At 52.4% G+C, this 16,462-nt stretch overlaps 1 protein-coding gene across 3 annotated transcripts; it reads right to left on the reverse strand.

The window, feature by feature from the left end:
• Nucleotides 1-35: 35 nt before the first annotated feature.
• wdr33 (WD repeat domain 33) lies at nt 36-15,975 on the reverse strand. 3 transcript variants are annotated; one of them, XM_086042422.1, is made up of 21 exons: nt 15,729-15,975; nt 14,154-14,425; nt 12,649-12,717; nt 12,092-12,196; nt 11,918-12,013; nt 10,698-10,849; nt 9,152-9,249; nt 8,245-8,371; nt 7,231-7,385; nt 6,474-6,552; nt 6,278-6,388; nt 5,253-5,347; nt 4,607-4,693; nt 4,372-4,508; nt 4,136-4,291; nt 3,495-4,022; nt 3,369-3,426; nt 878-1,166; nt 666-814; nt 405-584; nt 36-291 (listed from the first exon to the last, which is right to left on the reverse strand). In XM_086042422.1, the coding sequence occupies exons 2-21, from the start codon at nt 14,355-14,357 to the stop codon at nt 164-166; spliced, it is 3,003 nt and encodes a 1,000-aa protein (XP_085898548.1). In that variant the 5' UTR covers nt 14,358-14,425; nt 15,729-15,975; the 3' UTR covers nt 36-163. The 3 variants fall into 3 exon arrangements, with proteins under 3 accessions (XP_085898548.1, XP_085898549.1, XP_085898547.1); XM_086042423.1 differs by having other exon boundaries at nt 3,495-4,019; nt 14,154-14,376; nt 15,729-15,974; XM_086042421.1 differs by having other exon boundaries at nt 14,154-14,376; nt 15,729-15,974.
• Nucleotides 15,976-16,462: the final 487 nt, after the last annotated feature.

Here is a 16,462-nt window from a genome sequence, read left to right on the forward strand (position 1 = left end):
CCCCCACAAATAACACAAACAATCAAGTCATTGAGCAGGATTCAAAGCTTCCACGTGGGTGTTTATTGTCCAGTCAGTGAAAAGACAAAACATAGAAATTTCTTACAAAAAAACAAGAAAAGATTGGCCGCCGGCAAAGTCCCGCGATCGCGTCGGCTGTCGTCTAGCGGCCGCGGCCCCTCGGCGCACCCCGCAGGGGGGGGCCCCCTCTCCTGAGGCCGGTCCCCCAGCCGCCCCGTGCGCCGCGCCCGGGCGGCCCATAGCCACCGCCATCGTCCCGCTGAGGTCGACCTGTGGGCACGCGCACCTCGTTATTTCAAACCTCGCGACCCGTGATTTCGATTCAAGCGCGGGAATCGACATATTCAAATCGAAAGTCAAGCAAACGTCATTCAAGAGGTGACCTGCGTCTGCGCCCGGTCCATCTCGTTCTCGGGGGTCAGCCGTTCCGGGGCCGTCCTGCCAGGGACGTTTCCGCGGCGGCAGCGAGGCCATGTCCATCCCCTGCAGGGAAAGTGACCGCTCACGGCTCGCAGGGGATGCACCGTCGTGTAGGGGCGGTCCGTCGCGGTAGCCGTCGTGACCTCAACACATCCCACAGCACGCAGTCAGCGCACACGGTCGGCCGGGAACCCGGAAAACTAAACTAATAAGTGTGAGCGTACCTCCTCGGGGAGGGACCCCACCTCTGGGCCTGCCCCTGACCCCGCCGTCCCAGCCTCTCACGTCTTCGGGGGCGTCAAAGCCCTCCTCCTGGCCCGCGTACTCTTCGGGGTAGCCTCGACCTCCGGGCCGTCCCGGGCCTCCTCTGAACCTGTACCGTCGACATTTTCAGCGCTCGGGTTCCAATCGCCAACGGAAAATCAGTCCGACTCACCTGTCGTCTCGCCGTCCTCTGAACTCTCCCGCGTCTCTGGGGGGCCGGTCTTCGGGAGCCCAGTTGGCCGCCGCCCCGCCTCCTCGGGGACCCGCCCCGACTCGGTGTCCCGCCGCCCCCGGAAAGATAGGTCCGGGTCTCCAGGCCTCGTCCCCTCGGCCGTGGAAGTCCTGGCCCGCGTCGAAGTCCTGCGGTTTGTGCTGGCCGTCCCCCCAGAAGTGCTCGTGCCCCCCTGCGCCCTGGCGGTCCGGGGGTCCCATGTGGTGGTTGGGGGCCGGCCCCCGGGGGTCTGAGGGAGAGCGAAACGCAACGTCAGCATTTTGGCTCAGTACGCTTCTCGACAAGCAAAGAGACGAGACGAGGCTCGGCAACGTTTCGCGGAACTGAATAACGGGACAAAGTTTCACGTTTTGACCTCGGCGTTGGGCAGGAGACAAGGAAGCAATTCCTTCCACTTCAGCTCACTGGCACACGCTTACGTAGGGAGAGTAGGTGTAGGGCTGAACTTTTTTTCCAAATGAAGCTTCAATTTGTACAGTAACATTTACAAATGTGCCCAAAAATAACATCGTCCGTCCCATCAAAACATGAAACCAATCAATCAATCAATCACATTTTATTTATATAGCACTTTTCATACATAAAAATGCAACTCAAAGTGCTTTAAAACATTCAAAGCAAAACATAGAATTATCTTCAATCAAAAGAAAAGATAAATTATTTAAAAGTTGTTGAAAGCCAAACTAAAAAGGTGTGTCTTGAGCTTCCTCTTAAAAATATCAACAGTCTCTGCAGACCTGACATCCTCTGGCAGGCTATTCCAAAGGTGAGGACCAAAATGGCTGAATGCAGCCTCGCCATGCATTTTGGTCCTCACCCTTGGAATAAATAAAAGGCCGGCGCCAGAGGACCTCAGGATCCGCGAGGGCTGGTATGATAAAAGCAAATCAGATAAATAAGATGGCCCAAGACCATTAACACATTTATAAACTAATAAAAGTACTTTAAAATCGATCCTGAAACACACAGGGAGCCAATGCAGCAATTTCAAAACTGGCGTAATGTGCTCCCGCCCTCTGGTTCTCGTCAGCACCCGAGCGGCTGAATTCTGCAGTAGTTGCAGTGGTGAAATGCTCTTTTTCGGGAGGCCAGAGAGCAGGGCATTACAGTAATCTAAACGACAGGAAATAAAGGCATGCATCAGCACTTCCGTGTTAGCCTGAGAGAGAAACGGGCGGACTCTGGCGATATTCTTAAGGTGATCAAAACCAATCTTGGTTACATTTTTAATATGAGGAATAAAACTGAGCTCAGAGTCAAAAATGACGCCAAGGTTCTTCACACAGTGTGAGGGATTAAAAATGTGTAGTTTTGGTAAAAGCTTCTCTCTCTGACCTTCGGGACCGATAACTAAGACCTCAGTCTTGTCCTCATTGAGCTGTAGGAAATTATCTGCCATCCATGACTTGATATCTAAAATGCAATTTAAAAGGGTATCAATGGGTCCTGTGTCATCAGGAGACACGGCAATATACAGCTGCGTGTCATCAGCGTAGCTGTGAAAGCTGATGCCGTGTCCCCTGATGACATCCCCGAGGGGAAGCATATAAAGATTAAAAAGTAAGGGGCCTAAAATCGAACCTTGAGGAACCCCACATTTAATTTCATGAGTTTTAGAGGAACAAGTATCCATACTTACAAAGAAATATCGGTCTGTGAGATAGGAATAAAACCAGTCAAAAACAGTACCAGAGATGCCCACTAGATTTTTAAGTCTATTTAATAAAATTTGGTGATCTACTGTATCAAAAGCAGCGCTTAGATCCAGTAGCACCAAGACTGTGAGTTTTCTCACGTCTGCAGTGCACCTAATATCATTTAAGATCCTTAAAAGAGCAGTCTCCGTACTGTGGTTCATCCTAAAACCAGATTGATATTTCTCCAAAATATTATTTGTATTTAAAAAATGATTCAACTGGATGAAAACCAGTTTTTCTAAAATCTTACTTAAAAACGGTAAGTTGGATACGGGTCTGTAGTTATTAAAAACGCTCGGGTCAGAACCGCTCTTCTTCAGAAGGGGCTTCACCACCGCCGTTTTAAAGGCAGCGGGGAAGACGCCTGTCTGAAGAGAGCAATTGACTATATTTAAAATTTGTTCTTCAAAAAATCCATAAAATGTCTTAAAAAGAAATGTGGGAATTGGATCCAAAAGGCAGGTTGTTGGGTTTACCTGGGAGAAAACTCGAACAAGTGTCCTTGCATCAACCAGGGCAAAACTTTCCAGTGTTTCCTCATGTAAATATGATTGTCCGGGTTTATTAAAACTTGTGTTTTGACGGGCTAAAAGACTGGATCTTATGTCATCGATTTTACTTCTGAAGTGGTCTGCAAAGTCCTCACAGAGAGCATCTGTTGGTCTCTGTGGGGACTTATTAAATGCAATGCAATGCTAACCATGCAAGGACCCCAAGCCAAGAGCGTGGCTCACCTTTGTTGTTGGGGCCCTGCTGGCCCCTCCCGTGCATGGGGGGTCCTGAAGTCTGAGCCTGTAAGCATCAAAGAGCACGGGTCAAGTGGAACACGTCAGGTCAAGGCATTGTGCCCGCTCGCTCACCTGGTGCTGCATGTAGGGGGGCGCCTGCATGTTTCCCGGCGGAGGCCCGTGCATCCCCCCCATCCCAAAGTTATTGTGTGTCCTGGATGGGGGTCCCATCATCCCCCCCTGAGGTCCCATCATGTTTCCTTGAGGTGGCGGCATCATGCCCCCCTGAGGCGGAGGCCCCTGCAGGTCCCGTGGCCCCATCCCTCTGGAGGGGGGCCCCATCATCCCGCCGTGAGGGCCTGGCATTCCTCTGGCTCCGGGCCCCATGTTGTGAGGTCCCTGAGCGCTCATGTTCCTGGAAGGGGCGGGGTGTCTCTGCATGTCCGGCGGGCCCATCATGCCCTGCCCGTGCGCAGACGAAGCGCCCATCTGAGCGGGGGGCATGAAGGAAGGCCCCATGTGGGGCGGGGCCATGTTGTTGGACTGGGGAGGAGCAAAGTTCTGCTGCCCGGCGGGGCCCGAGAAGGGCGGCATGAGGCCCGGCCCCTGCTGGGGGCCGTCCGAGCTCTTCTGGTTGATGCGCTCCATCTTCATCTGCTGCTGAAAGACAAGGGCCAATCAATCAGCGCGCGCGGCAACAGAGCGCGCGGCCCGCCCCCCGCGTCACCAGAGCGCGCGGCCCGCCCCCCGCGTCACCAGAGCGCGTCACTCACCTCCAGCAGCTTGGGGTTGGTGTACTGCAGCGCCGCCATTTCCTGCTCCAGCTCCACCTGACTTTTCTTCTTGCCGTCCACCTTGGGCTCCACCTTGCGCTCTTTGGGGCCGTCTCCAGAAGGCGGCATGGAGGGAACTTTATTCTCCGCCCAGGCCTGCGCAGACGGGGGCCGCGTTTCCCCACATATGAGCGTACGGCAGCGATTAGGTTGCCAGCGAAGTTGCATGAGCTGACCTGCTGGAACTGTGCCGGGATGGGTTTGGCGTAGGGGACTTTCTTCTGCGGGACCCTCTTGTTGTCCTTGCCCATCACCTCATCCATGCCCCAGTCCAGTCCCGGGATGGACATCTCCTCTGGCCCCGCCTCCTTGTCTGGACACAACGCGGCGGCGGGCACGCTGGCTTGCTTTCTTTCTTTCTTTCTTTGGCTTTGCAGAACAAGTCCCAAACGATCCACAAAGAGAACTTACGAGTCTGTTCCTGCTCCATGGCGATCTTGAGCTGCTCGGGAATTCCCATTCCGGGGATGGCGGCCATGCTGTTCGGCTCCATGTCATCTGTCATCAGCGCGCATATGAGTCCACAGCTGCGCCGTTACTAGCTAGTCATTCTTCCGGCCGCAACAATTAGTCTACTTTCAATTTGGGGGGGATTCATTGAGGAGAATGGGGTAGAAAAAAAGAAGACGTGGCTTTCCTCAAAAGCAGGAGCTTGTTTCTAACCCAGAAACTCCCCCCCCCCCCGAGAAATTGCTGACTGGGTTTAACTCAATCAAGTTTGCGAGTGTCAATTATTTGCAGATTGGCGCAGGTTTCCAGCGCAGATGTTCTTTGCTCTTTGTAGTAATTTGACTCTTCCTAAGCCGCGTTTCACCTTTCAAAAGCAAGGCGCTATTGTCACACGCACGAGCTCCTTCCGCGGCCTTCGGCCTGCCGCTTGCGCCGCTTGCTACATTGGCCGCGTTAGCCGGAATGCGGCTAATGTAGCAAGCGGAGCGGCTTCCCTCGCTCGCTGTCAAACAAACAGCTTAGCAGCCGCGAATCAAGATTCTCCTCGATGCGTGTAGTCAAGCAAGCTCGCGTGGACGTGTGCCATGTGACCGGCCAGGTGACTGACCGTACTCCACGCCGTCCTCCGACATGCCAGGTAGAAGGTTGAGATTGTAGCGGTCCCTCATTTTGTCGCCGGGACGATTCCTGGTCCAGAATTTACTAACAAACATGGAGCACACAGTCACTTGTGGTAGCGCACGTGTAGTGGTGAGCATGTAGGGCGCACGTGTCGTACTGTGCCGTGCCGTGACGTGCCGTGACGTGCCGTGCCGCGCCGCAGACATGCTGCACACAGGTAGCACGCTTTACCCTCGTTACGCACACGTAACAAGTTCTGCCTCGGCAGACATTTGACCCGCGCTGGCGCTGGCCCTCTTCCACGTTTTGCCATGTGACGCTAGTGTAGTATGCTGTGGCCACGTTAAGGAGGTTACACGCGTGCTGCTGGAATGCCACGGCCATATTCGATGTGCATGAAGTAATGAGGTTGTGGCCGTTTTACACGAGCAGGATTTTGGGGGCCCATCAGTCGGATGAGGGTGAGGGTCGCGTCGCGCTCGTGGCCGGTTCACCCCCGTAAATGTCGCTCCGACACACAGAAGACCTTGACGACTATTCGTCGGCTCGGGCCAACGTCGTGTGGCGTTTCCGTGGCAAAACACACGCAAGGCAACAAAAGGAGCACCGAGCGTGCGGTGAAAGCGACCGGACGGCCATTGCGCCTGCTGGCTGGCGGGAGGGAGGGAGGGAGGGAGGGAGGGATCCACTCCGAACCGCGGATACGGTTGATATTTGCTTTCCGCGCGCTAGTCAACCCGTCATTACAAGAGTAGCATATTGGCAGGTGGCGCCAAAACCTTTTGGTTGCGCCCCAAATTCCCCCGTGGCGGCCCGCGGCTGTAATGTTTCATTTCGCCCGGCCGATCAATGACCTCATAGATCCATGGTCAAATTCAAGACATTACTGCCCGTCAAATGCAAAATCTCAGTTGATCCGATTTGCGCAAATTCCATATTTGACAGTCGAGTCGTTTTTGAGTAACCGTGTTGCAGCCATGTAGTAAGCGTGTTGCAGAAGGCGCTCGCTACCTGGTGTGGTCGTTGGATCCCGAACAGAGGATGTGACCTAGCGGGTGCCAGGCCAAACTCCAAATCATGCCCTCGTGCGCCATCTCCATGCCTCCCACTTCCTTCTCCACCCTGACAGGCGGGCGGGCACAAAGTACATGGTGAGACTTCCGCAATCAAAGGCGGCCGGCTGGGAATGACCCGGCGCGTTCCCTACCCGGCGTTCCAGAAGAGCAAAGAACCGTCGGATCCTCCGCTGGCAAACAGCCCTTCGTGGATGGGGTGCCAGGCCACCGCTGAGGACAAACGGCAAAAGAGGAAAAGACGACGGCTTCAGTTTCACTTTGTCGTCGGGCAGCGCGCAAACAATGGAAAGCCCCCACCCATGCGGTTGCCACTCATGAGTCAAGTCTCGCTGCTTTTCAACAACTAAAGGCGTCCGTCCTATCCCGGTCGGATTGACTTGACTTGGCCAACCAAGGGCATTTGTTTGGTTTCAAATCAGCGATGCTCAAAAAGCTCCCCGAACACGCTCGGTCCGTCCGACTGAAAACATTTGAACCAACGCAAGATCTGCGGCCGACCAACTGTTGGCACGCCACGCCATCCGTTCCGCACGCATCTTATCCTTTCCTTTTCTTCCTTTATCAGAGCGTCGCACGTTTTGACACAATGCTAAGTGATGCAAGTGCACATGTAGACTTTTTTTTTTCTGTCTGCAAATCAATAAAAAGTTGAATAACTCCCAAAAATACTGCCTGAAATTTGTCATCATGCTGTATGATCTTTTTTGTGAAAAAGCGGCAATTTTGGAATGACATTCGGGGACGCAAGTGCTAGTTCTGTGCAGCTGGCTGGCGAGCGGCGCTGCTTCATTGGCGTTGTGATTGGGATTGCGTTTGGATGAGGAGGCGCTCCTTGAGGGGAGGTTAGCGCCAGCCGGCTCAAACGCGCGCGCTCGCTCGCTCGCTCACCCGTGGCTTCCTTCTTGTGTCCTCGGAACACCTGCAGCTCGTCCTTCAGGTTGCGGATGTCGAACAGTTTGCAGAGGTGGTCGCGCGACGCCGTCAGCAGCCAGTTGCCGTTGCTGTTCCACTTCACCTCCATCACTGTGTTCTTGTGGGCGTGGCTGAGGGCAGTGAAAGGTCACGCACGCTCATCACTCCAATCACGACACCTCTTTGCTCAACCAGACATTTGGAGAAAAGCCAGTTGGGTTGAGCTCATCAATATTGAGGGGGAGCACCCCGCCCAGCGCTGATCAATATTGAGGGGGAGCACCCCGCCCGGCGCTGATCAATATTGAGGGGGAGCACCCCGCCCGGCGCTGATCAATATTGAGGGGGAGCACCCCGCCCGGCGCTGGTCCACAGAGAGCCCCCCATCACTCATCAGGCGCAATTGAGGACGCCTGTTTGCTTTCCTCGGGCTGTCAAGAGTAAGGTGAGCGCTCGACTTTTTGCAGGAGGGGTAATCAAGAAAATGCGGCGCTCCTAAGCCACCTTGTGATTTGGATTCTGTCGCATTGAGAGCGAAATTCTTGCATTTGATGGTTTCAGTAAAATTGAGAAGTTATTGAATGGAATGTTTCGAACCGCCAGCGCGATCGTTGCGAGCGATCCGTGGCCGCGTGTTCATTTTGACGCAAGCAATTCTTCCGGTGAGGCAAAGTGGTCGTTTTTGAGGTTCTCTCTTCTCTGCGTCTGATGAACAGGGCACAATTGAGACACTTGGACTAACTTGGAGCGCCTAGGAAAGATAGCACATATTTGATATTGCCAATGTGGAGTAGGAGGGAGCTCTTATGGACTTTGCGCTTGCCCGAAAACGAGTGGATTGACTGCAATTTACTCGGCATGCTGGAGACACTGTTGCAAACGTTGCCAGCAGATGGCCTGCCGCCAGCGCATCAACTAAGCTTGGTGTGCTTTGATTGAAAGAGAAAATGTGTGCGCCGCGCTCGAGACCAAGGCCCACTTTTCACTCACAGGGTTGCCAGACTCTGTCCGGTCTTTGGGTCCCAGAATTTGATTGGCTGCTGACTGTCTTTGCTGCCGGACACCACCAGACCTTTTGTGGGGTGCCAGTCCACACATTTCACATCAGCACCGTGACCTGCGCACGCGCACGCACACGCACACGCACACAAAAGAAAACACTTTCAACTTGACTCTTTGCATGACGGGCAACGTAACAAGCGGCTCCCACCCCGGTGGAACTTTGCACAATTTCAGTCGACTTTTTAAGGCAGGCGGACTTGGAGAAGCCCTCAGACGTTTGGCCTGTATCAGCTTGTTGGTGGAGATTTGAAACTGAAACGTTTAAGCCAATCGCAGAAGGGCTTCCCCGAGTAGCAAACCAAACCCCAAAAGTCCAGGAGATACGTTGAGGAAAGTTTTACTCTCGCTTACTACGCCGCCCCAGCCCTCAATGAAAAAGTGAAAGTCTGTAAAATAGAAATGCCCTCAGACATGCTTTTAGAGCATTTTCTAAGGTCTTTAAATACAGACACATTTGAACGTGTAGTGAGAGAGCACAAGAGCAAGTGAGAGCACCGAAATATTGCGCAAACTGTGTCAAAAGAACTGCGCATCAACTGTATTAAAAACAAAATAAACAAGTGGGCTAGAGCAGGACCGCAACGTGCGGGGGATGCCTTGCTCCGTCTGGAGAAGTCCCAAACCTCGTTTGGAATTAGGAGGAACGAAGCAAATTCCAGACGCAGAAAAACCAAAAAAGAGAAAAGCAAAACAGGTCATTGTCATTTGCTCTTCCCACAAGCGAAGGGAGGGTGTCGGGGGTGGGGTTTAAGTAGTAAGCTGGTAGTAGCGTCACACAGGTTAACCAAAAAGAGAGAAGCCCAAGAGCAACAAAGGGGCGTGGGGTGTCTACTACCTCGCAGGATGCGCTCCTCGTGGCAGCGCTGGAAGTCCCAAATGCGGACGGTGCCGTCATCCGAGCAGGTGGCAAATTTACTATCGGTGGGCGAGAAACTAGAGAGGACACACAGGACACGTGAAACGTCACACACGGGAAGTGGCACGTGGAGGCGCGAGAGGACGTGGGCCTCCGCTTGGGGAGCGCTGGCGCTCCCGCGGTGACCCGTGGCGCGCGTCAGTCAACATGACGACACAACAACTTCAAATGTTGATTCCACTTTGATTTGCTTCCAACTGGTGGCTGCCTTTTCACAGGAAACCTCATTTGGGACTTTGAAACACTTTGCCTACGTTGCCAGGAGCCCGTCACCAATCTATCGGTCCGGCGCGAGACAAACTTGACGCGCGACGTCTCCCCCCGCCGGACGTCCGCTGTAAGCGCGCGCCAGCGGGGACGTCAAATCTGTCATCGCTCCACACGCAGCAAATGTGTTGGGAGCATGTCAAATGTTTGACACTTTTTCTCCTGCGCTGCTTCTCGCCCCAAAGGTTGACTGACAGCGGCACAGGTCGAGCGGTCGGCCGCGGTCAAGGCGAGCGCTTGAACAAAGTCCCGCTCAGCTTTCTGCCACTCGCAAGCTGCATGTCACCTTTCACACCTCGAGGAAAAGCTCAAAGCGCAAGTCCGAGTTCAGATTGGCCACGTTCTTCTCGGATTCCGGAGCTAGCCATTAATCCCTCCACTCTTTTTTCGATCGACCGATGAGTGCGATTTTTGCGTCTGGAAACATACTATCCGGACCAGCATCCCTTCAACGGAGAAAAAGTGACCAAACGCAGCTGGTGGTTTGCGTGCCGCGTTAAGCGAAGGCGGCGCTACGCCGCACGCGGGCTGGCCTCCGCTTGGCCGCGGCGGATCGCTTTTGGGGACAAGCAATGAAAGGCATCGCATATTTTTGCGCGGAAAAGGGCCGATCGCCGTCCGTGGCCTATGAATGGGAGCAGCGCTGGCGTCTGGCTCGAAGGGTCGCGGATCAGGTCTATGCTCGTGACTGAAATCGGGTCTAGGACTGACTTGAAAGCTGACTTCTAGGCTCCGTTTAAGGTTTAGGACTGAGATGGGACATTCAGGCCCAAGTTCAGGTCTAGGTCGAGGACCGTGTTCACCACTGAGATCGGGTGTGTCCGATTTCGCTTAGGTGTGAGGAGGGAAATCAGATACAAGTTCAGGTCTGGGGTCTAACTTTAGGCCCGAGGTCTTGTTTCAGGTTGGGGGTCAAGACTCGGGACTCAGTTCAGGCTGAGAGCTGCGTTGAAGCAACGAGGACTGAATTTGGCTATCGGGCGTAGGAACGCGCGAGCGACTCCGGCGCGGACTCGGCGTCCCGCCGGCTGGGAGAAGGCGCGCGCGCTTGCGGCTAGGTGAAGTGTCAAGTGTGACAAACTTTATTGATCGCTGACAGAGTGCCAGTCTGGCCTTTATTGACGCCACTTTATTAGCACACACATCAACAAGACACGAGAGAAGGTCGAGTAGGGAAAAGTGCAGATTGGGTGTAAACCTGGCTTCTCTCACGGCCTCCTTGTGCGCCTGGAACATCTTGACGTTGTTCATGTTGGACTGCCAGTACTTGACGTAGCCGCCGTGGTCCGCCGTCAGCATCCACATGTCGTTGTGGGACCACGTCATGGCGCGCACCGGACTGTCGTGGGCCTGAGGTCACAAAAGGCCCGTCGCGTCGCGTCACACACCGGCACCGGCACCGGCAACAGCACCGGCAACAGCACCGGCAACAGCACCGGCAACAGCACCGGCACCGGCAACAGCACCGGCACCGGCACCGGCAGCGGCAGCGGCACCGGCACCAGCACCGGCAACAGCACCAAACCCAACCATTTGCTGCTCTTCCATTCGCGCCTACAGTCAACCCCCACAAATTGGCAAATCCACAGTTCACCGGCCAAGTGAGTTTGTTGAAGCGGGAAATAAGGTGGAAACATTGGAACACGAATGCTGCTACGACACACGTAGACAGACCACTTAACAATACTCGCGACCATAGGTTCAATATCGAATGCGACGCACGAGTGCACAACACCGCTTGTCAAGTTGGGTGAATTCAATCAAGCTCGGACGCCTTCTTTGCCAACTTCTCAAGCGGATCCGAAGGGTTAGCTCGATATTTTACCCGGCGCTGCATTTCGGGCCAAGTTAAATAACAAGCGGCGGGGAGCCATTTGAGACAAAAGCACACGCAAACTCATCGCCTCCCCGGAGCCACGTCATCTGTTGGCTCTTCTTAATTGGCTGCCGCCTGATGACGTCGCTTCGCTGCGACACACATTAAGGGGACTACAACTCCTGGACGACCTTCTCTTCTTCCCACTAACGTCATATCCCAAGAAATACATTTCAAATCCACCCCAGCGGCTCGTGGGCTAAATTCATTGCCAAAAACAAAAACCAAGGACATTTTGGCTATAATCATAATGTGAGTTTTTTTTTTTTTTTTTTTTAAAGGTCAAATGTAGTTTCAGTTCGTTTTGGTCTTTTTAAAAGCATGCTTGTTTTGATTTTATTTCGTAAAGGAAATTGTTTTTTCAATTTGAGTTTATTTCATTGGTTTTCGTGAAGTAAAATCAATGAATAAATAGAGTTTTCATAAAGTGCCATATTCCAGAGCATGACAATTTGGGGGGGCTGGAACAGACGGATGCGATTTCAATTTGTCAGGGTCGACTGTAGTTCCTTCATCGGCCGAGCGCCGACACGCGCGGTCACCTGGAGAATGGTCTCGAAGTTGAACGTCAGTCCGTTCCACAGCGTGAACTCGCCACTGGACGCTCCCGTCACCAGCCGCCGTCCCTCAGGAGTCCACTGCACACAACAAACGTCAGGCGCCGCCAACGGAGGGCCGCGCAGGACGACGTGGCCGAGCGCGCGTCACAAACTCACCCGGATGACAAAGACGGGACATTTGACTTTGTTGGTGGACGTGCGCACAAACTTGGTGGTGACGGCGTTCATGGGGTTGTTCAGCATTCCGATAGGAGGGACCAACTGTGGGACACAAACGCAGGCGTTAAGTCACGCCGCTTGAGTCACTCCCTCCTCCCTTGCGTCCTTCGCCGGCTCGCTCGCGACAAAAGCGCGCCTCGGAAACGCACACGCGCCACATGACGACTTGGACTCACACTCAAGGTGCAACGGTTCACAGATCCAGCGACAACTTTATGAATCGGCCATTTCGAGACCCTGTTGAAGCAGAAATTGCCCAGATCCTCCAATTCCGGCCGTCCTCCGCGACAGCGGAATGATTAACTTTGTGTTTTTTGCAAACATCGACTTTTACTTTGGAAAAGAACCGTCAACATTTTCGCCCATTTGATATTTCCGGTCCACATCAAAAGGTCGACCGATGGTTCCAGGATGGCGAGAGGGGGACGAAAGGCTGAGATGAGGGGAGCGGCCTGGCGGCTCGGAAGACCGGACGGAAAGGAAGCAAGACTCACGTCATTGTAGCATCCGGCGTCGGGTTGGATAGCTCGCAGGTCGCGATGGTCTCGTTGCCACTGGCGATTCTGTCCACAAAAGCACATCGGTTGACGACGCAGCCAACAGCTGACAGAAACATTGATTGGGCCTTTCTCAGCAAAACACGCGGAATGCCGTCCTTGCGGCGGTCGGCCACAAGATGGAGCTGCTTTCATGACCAAAACTAAGGACATGTTCTGCGCTCACATCTTGCAGCCAGCCACTCGTATAGCCGTACCGTATTACGTCTGTCAGCCACATGAGCGCGCTAGCGTTGGCCACAAGCTATCCGCGGTACTCATTATCGGCACGTCGTAGGCTACTTGCATACTGCCATAGAGTCAGCTAACCTGGGAAGGATTGTTGCTCTTCGCAATGTGATTGCGGGAGGGTGAGGAATTAAGGTTACATCTTTTAAAGCTCACGTCGAAGCGTGATATGACATCACCAAGTGTCGTGACTTTTTTTACGCCCACTAGATGGTATCATGAAGATCCTACATGTGAATGCCAGAAGCGGAGCATATTTGTATGAAGAAGAAGAAGAATCGCATTCGTTATACAGAGGCCGGCCCGACCGAGTTGCGCTGGCTGGCCCAGCCAGAAACGGCACTGGCCCTGATTTATGACAATACGTACAAACGTATCCTACTTGTACACGGAGGCCGACCTGTGGATGAAATAGCGGAGGGTGCCGTGTCAGCGGGCAAAATGCACGCAAGGACGGGCAATCAAGTAGGCGGCCATTGTAGAAAGTTGCTGACCATCTCAAGTAGAGCAGGGGTGACGCTGCCGTCTTGTCTGATTTCCAATCTTGACTGTCAAATTCAATTCTAATCTTTTTCAAATTCTAAAAACAAAAAGCTGGTGAAACCATTTCCATTTTTCCAAATTTGTGAAAAAGTCCAAAATCGGAAAAAAAATGGACATCCTCATCAACGTTCTTTAGTTTATTCTTCTTCTTTTTTTTAATTGTTTTTTTAACATAAAAAAACATTTGAATTGCTACAAGCCCCTGGCAGCATTTTACACAGGTTTAACCAGAGTTGATGGATTCCTCATTCTCCTGCTGTTGAATTTAAGCTGTTCCAGGTCAACTACGCCGTTTCAAAAAGACTTTCCAAACAAAGTTGAATGAAACGCATTCAAATCAGTACTTTATGGCTGCTACGTAGACGAAACTGTTCCCCAGCGTGTGTTGTGCTGTGCTGACCCAACCGGCCATACTGTGTTTTACAACAGTATTTATCATCATCCGCACCTGCTCGCGGATGAAACAGATTTGCGCGCAGTCTCCGTTGCCAAAATGCAGCAATGGCGTCACGCCGCGCTTCAGGGAACGGGAGTCAGGTGGTGGCTCCGGGCCATCGGGCCACCGTTCATGTTATATCATTTGGAAATTCGTCGGCCAAGTAAGCAAGCGCTAGTCAGCATTGTTCCGGGCCAAATAGCAGAGTCCGCACATCCTAAAATCCCGCACCCACCTGCAGGTATCTGATGACGGAGGGGTTGTAGTCGATGGTCTTGCGGTTGACGGCCTTGCGCATGCGCTTGCCGTCGAAGGTGAGCTGCTGCATGGCCTGCTGCTGAGCGAAGTCGGGCCGCTTGTAGAACACCTGCCGCGGCGCCTGGTGCTGGAAGCGCGGCATGTGGAAGAAGCGCTGCGGCGAGCTCACGTCTGTCGCCATGTCGGCACGCCCGGTGGACCTGCGTCAAGACGCGACGTTACCACCCGGCCGGAAAACTGCGTGCTAATCTGGAAAAGATGCCTCGCGTTCAGCGTGCTACTCAAGACAGACGCGCATGAGCTATTCCGCAGCTCGTACAACATGCCGTTTGTGCAATTCAAGTCGAATTCATGTGACAACATTTCAACGTTTGAAGAACCCCTCGGAATTCTGACGATCTTATTTTGAACTGAAAATTGTCAGCCATTCGAGAAAGACCTTCAATGAGAAGCAGACTAAACGAGGGATGGGCAAGTGCCGATATCAGCTATCGGATTCAGCCGTTAACCGGCATTATTCCATTGTAGTGGGTACTTGTGAAGACTGACCATACCAGCAACTTATACTTAAGGCAAAACGATTTTTGAAAAAAAAAAAAAAAAGAAAGATTATAGGGATTAAGTCCTCCTCGCCAAGAGCTGGAGCTAGCTACACTGTGGCAGTTTGACAAATCGTCACATGCATCAGAAAGAACATTTTTTGTTAAAAGGAAAGTAAGCCTCTGCGTGTTTTGTTTTTCTAAACAATACATCTTCTGTGCCGCCACGGATGAATACACAATATTCTGGTCAGTATTGCATTGGTGGAATAAGAATTAAACAGAATAATTCCTCAATCTCCGGGGGCAGTCTTTGTCTCTGCTGGGGCCGGGACTTAACGTTCCTGGCGAGCGTTGTGACCGTCGCATGATCAAACCTGGAAAACAGGTGAACAGATTCCCTGTTTGCCCTACAGGTTGATGACGTGAGAGTCTTTCGAACAACATTTGAGCACGCTCAGATTGAAACCGCCACCGGAGGATTTGGACAAGAATAAACTCGCCAAGAGCTCCAAACAATTAATCGTTGAACAAAATGTTTGTCGATTAAATTGATGATCGATTGGTTGTGAATTGTAAACATACTAACTTGCAAACAGAGTCGACAGTGAGTAAACGTCAGGATTCGATTCATTGGTGACCTTAAATTCAACACGTTTTAATTCAAATGCTAATCCATTAAATCAATTAAAATCCCACTAAAATTCTTTGCTATTGCTACGAAGGCTATAAATTGTTCGTGAGCCTCAATGTTAGCATTGCGCCTCGCTAGCTAGCTAGCTAGCTAGCGCGGTTAGCATGAGCGGCTCGCTCGTGCAAACAAGCTGAGTGGGAGTAAAAGCGTCCCACTGGCACCCAAGAGAGTGAAGGACGGGTTGCGAGTGTTTGTCACTACCAGTTACGAGGGCTCCAACAATAAGAACGAGTGCGTGTTTTCTCGGGCTCGTTTTGTCCCATCTGCTAGCCGCGAGTACAACGGCGGCCCGCGTCTCGGAAGGCTACTCGCCACTCACCCAACCAAAGTCTCCGCGGCGAGCTGAGCTCGCGGGCGAGCGAGCGGGGACCGGCTGGGGGCTCCTCCCGCCGAGCTTCTCTCGCAACTCGGCACCACAGATCCGGATCGAAAGAGTCCAATTGGCGTCCACTTGGTGCCGCTTTAGCCGGCAGCTAACACGAGCGGCGGCGGCGCAAACATGGAGCGTGACGTCGTCGCGTCCATGCGAACGCCCCGCCCCCAGCCGAACGCGCTCACGTCCTCACGCAGAGTGACGTCACATCGACGTCGCAAACCGAAACCGCTTGACGCGTAACTGACTGAAATCTCTTTGTCAATTCAAAAAGATTCAATAACACCAACAATTCTGATAACAAACGTTTGACGCAAAACTCTCAAACTGAACCTGCAAGTGTAGCTCATTTGTTTTATTTTGGATTTGGAAAGAACTTGAAAACGATGCGCTGTACCGTGCAAAACAACACAAGAACATCATCACTCGTTGAAAAGAAATCATACACTAATTTCAAGCTCTATATTTTAGGAGGAACATTTTTCATCCACAAGTGTAAATTTCAAAAATCATCTCCACTATTTCAATTATTTTTAATCAGGGCTTGCGCTCCACCGGGGCTAGGGGGCATTAAAGGCTTTTTATTGGATATTGTCAAATATCATTTATAATTTATCGATTATTTTCTCAGCCCCGCTATGTATTGGTCATGTTTGACCTATGAAACATGGATTTTACCT

This window comes from Filicampus tigris, chromosome 10 (assembly GCF_054856515.1).
Source record: "Filicampus tigris isolate MCC_2025a chromosome 10, RoL_Ftig_1.0, whole genome shotgun sequence".
Classification (NCBI taxonomy): domain Eukaryota; kingdom Metazoa; phylum Chordata; class Actinopteri; order Syngnathiformes; family Syngnathidae; genus Filicampus; species Filicampus tigris.

What these genes read in the sequence shown, in the direction of transcription:
- wdr33 (XM_086042422.1), bottom strand. Translation starts at nt 14,357, where the DNA reads ATGGCGACAGACGTGAGCTCGCCGCAGCGCTTCTTCCACATGCCGCGC. An exon ending in TCCCGGCACAGTTCCAGCAG is followed by an intron (nt 4,292 to 4,371) that starts GTCAGCTCATGC and finishes CCGTCTGCGCAG; the next exon opens with GCCTGGGCGGAGAATAAAGT. An exon ending in CCCCCTACATGCAGCACCAG is followed by an intron (nt 3,427 to 3,494) that starts GTGAGCGAGCGG and finishes TGATGCTTACAG; the next exon opens with GCTCAGACTTCAGGACCCCC.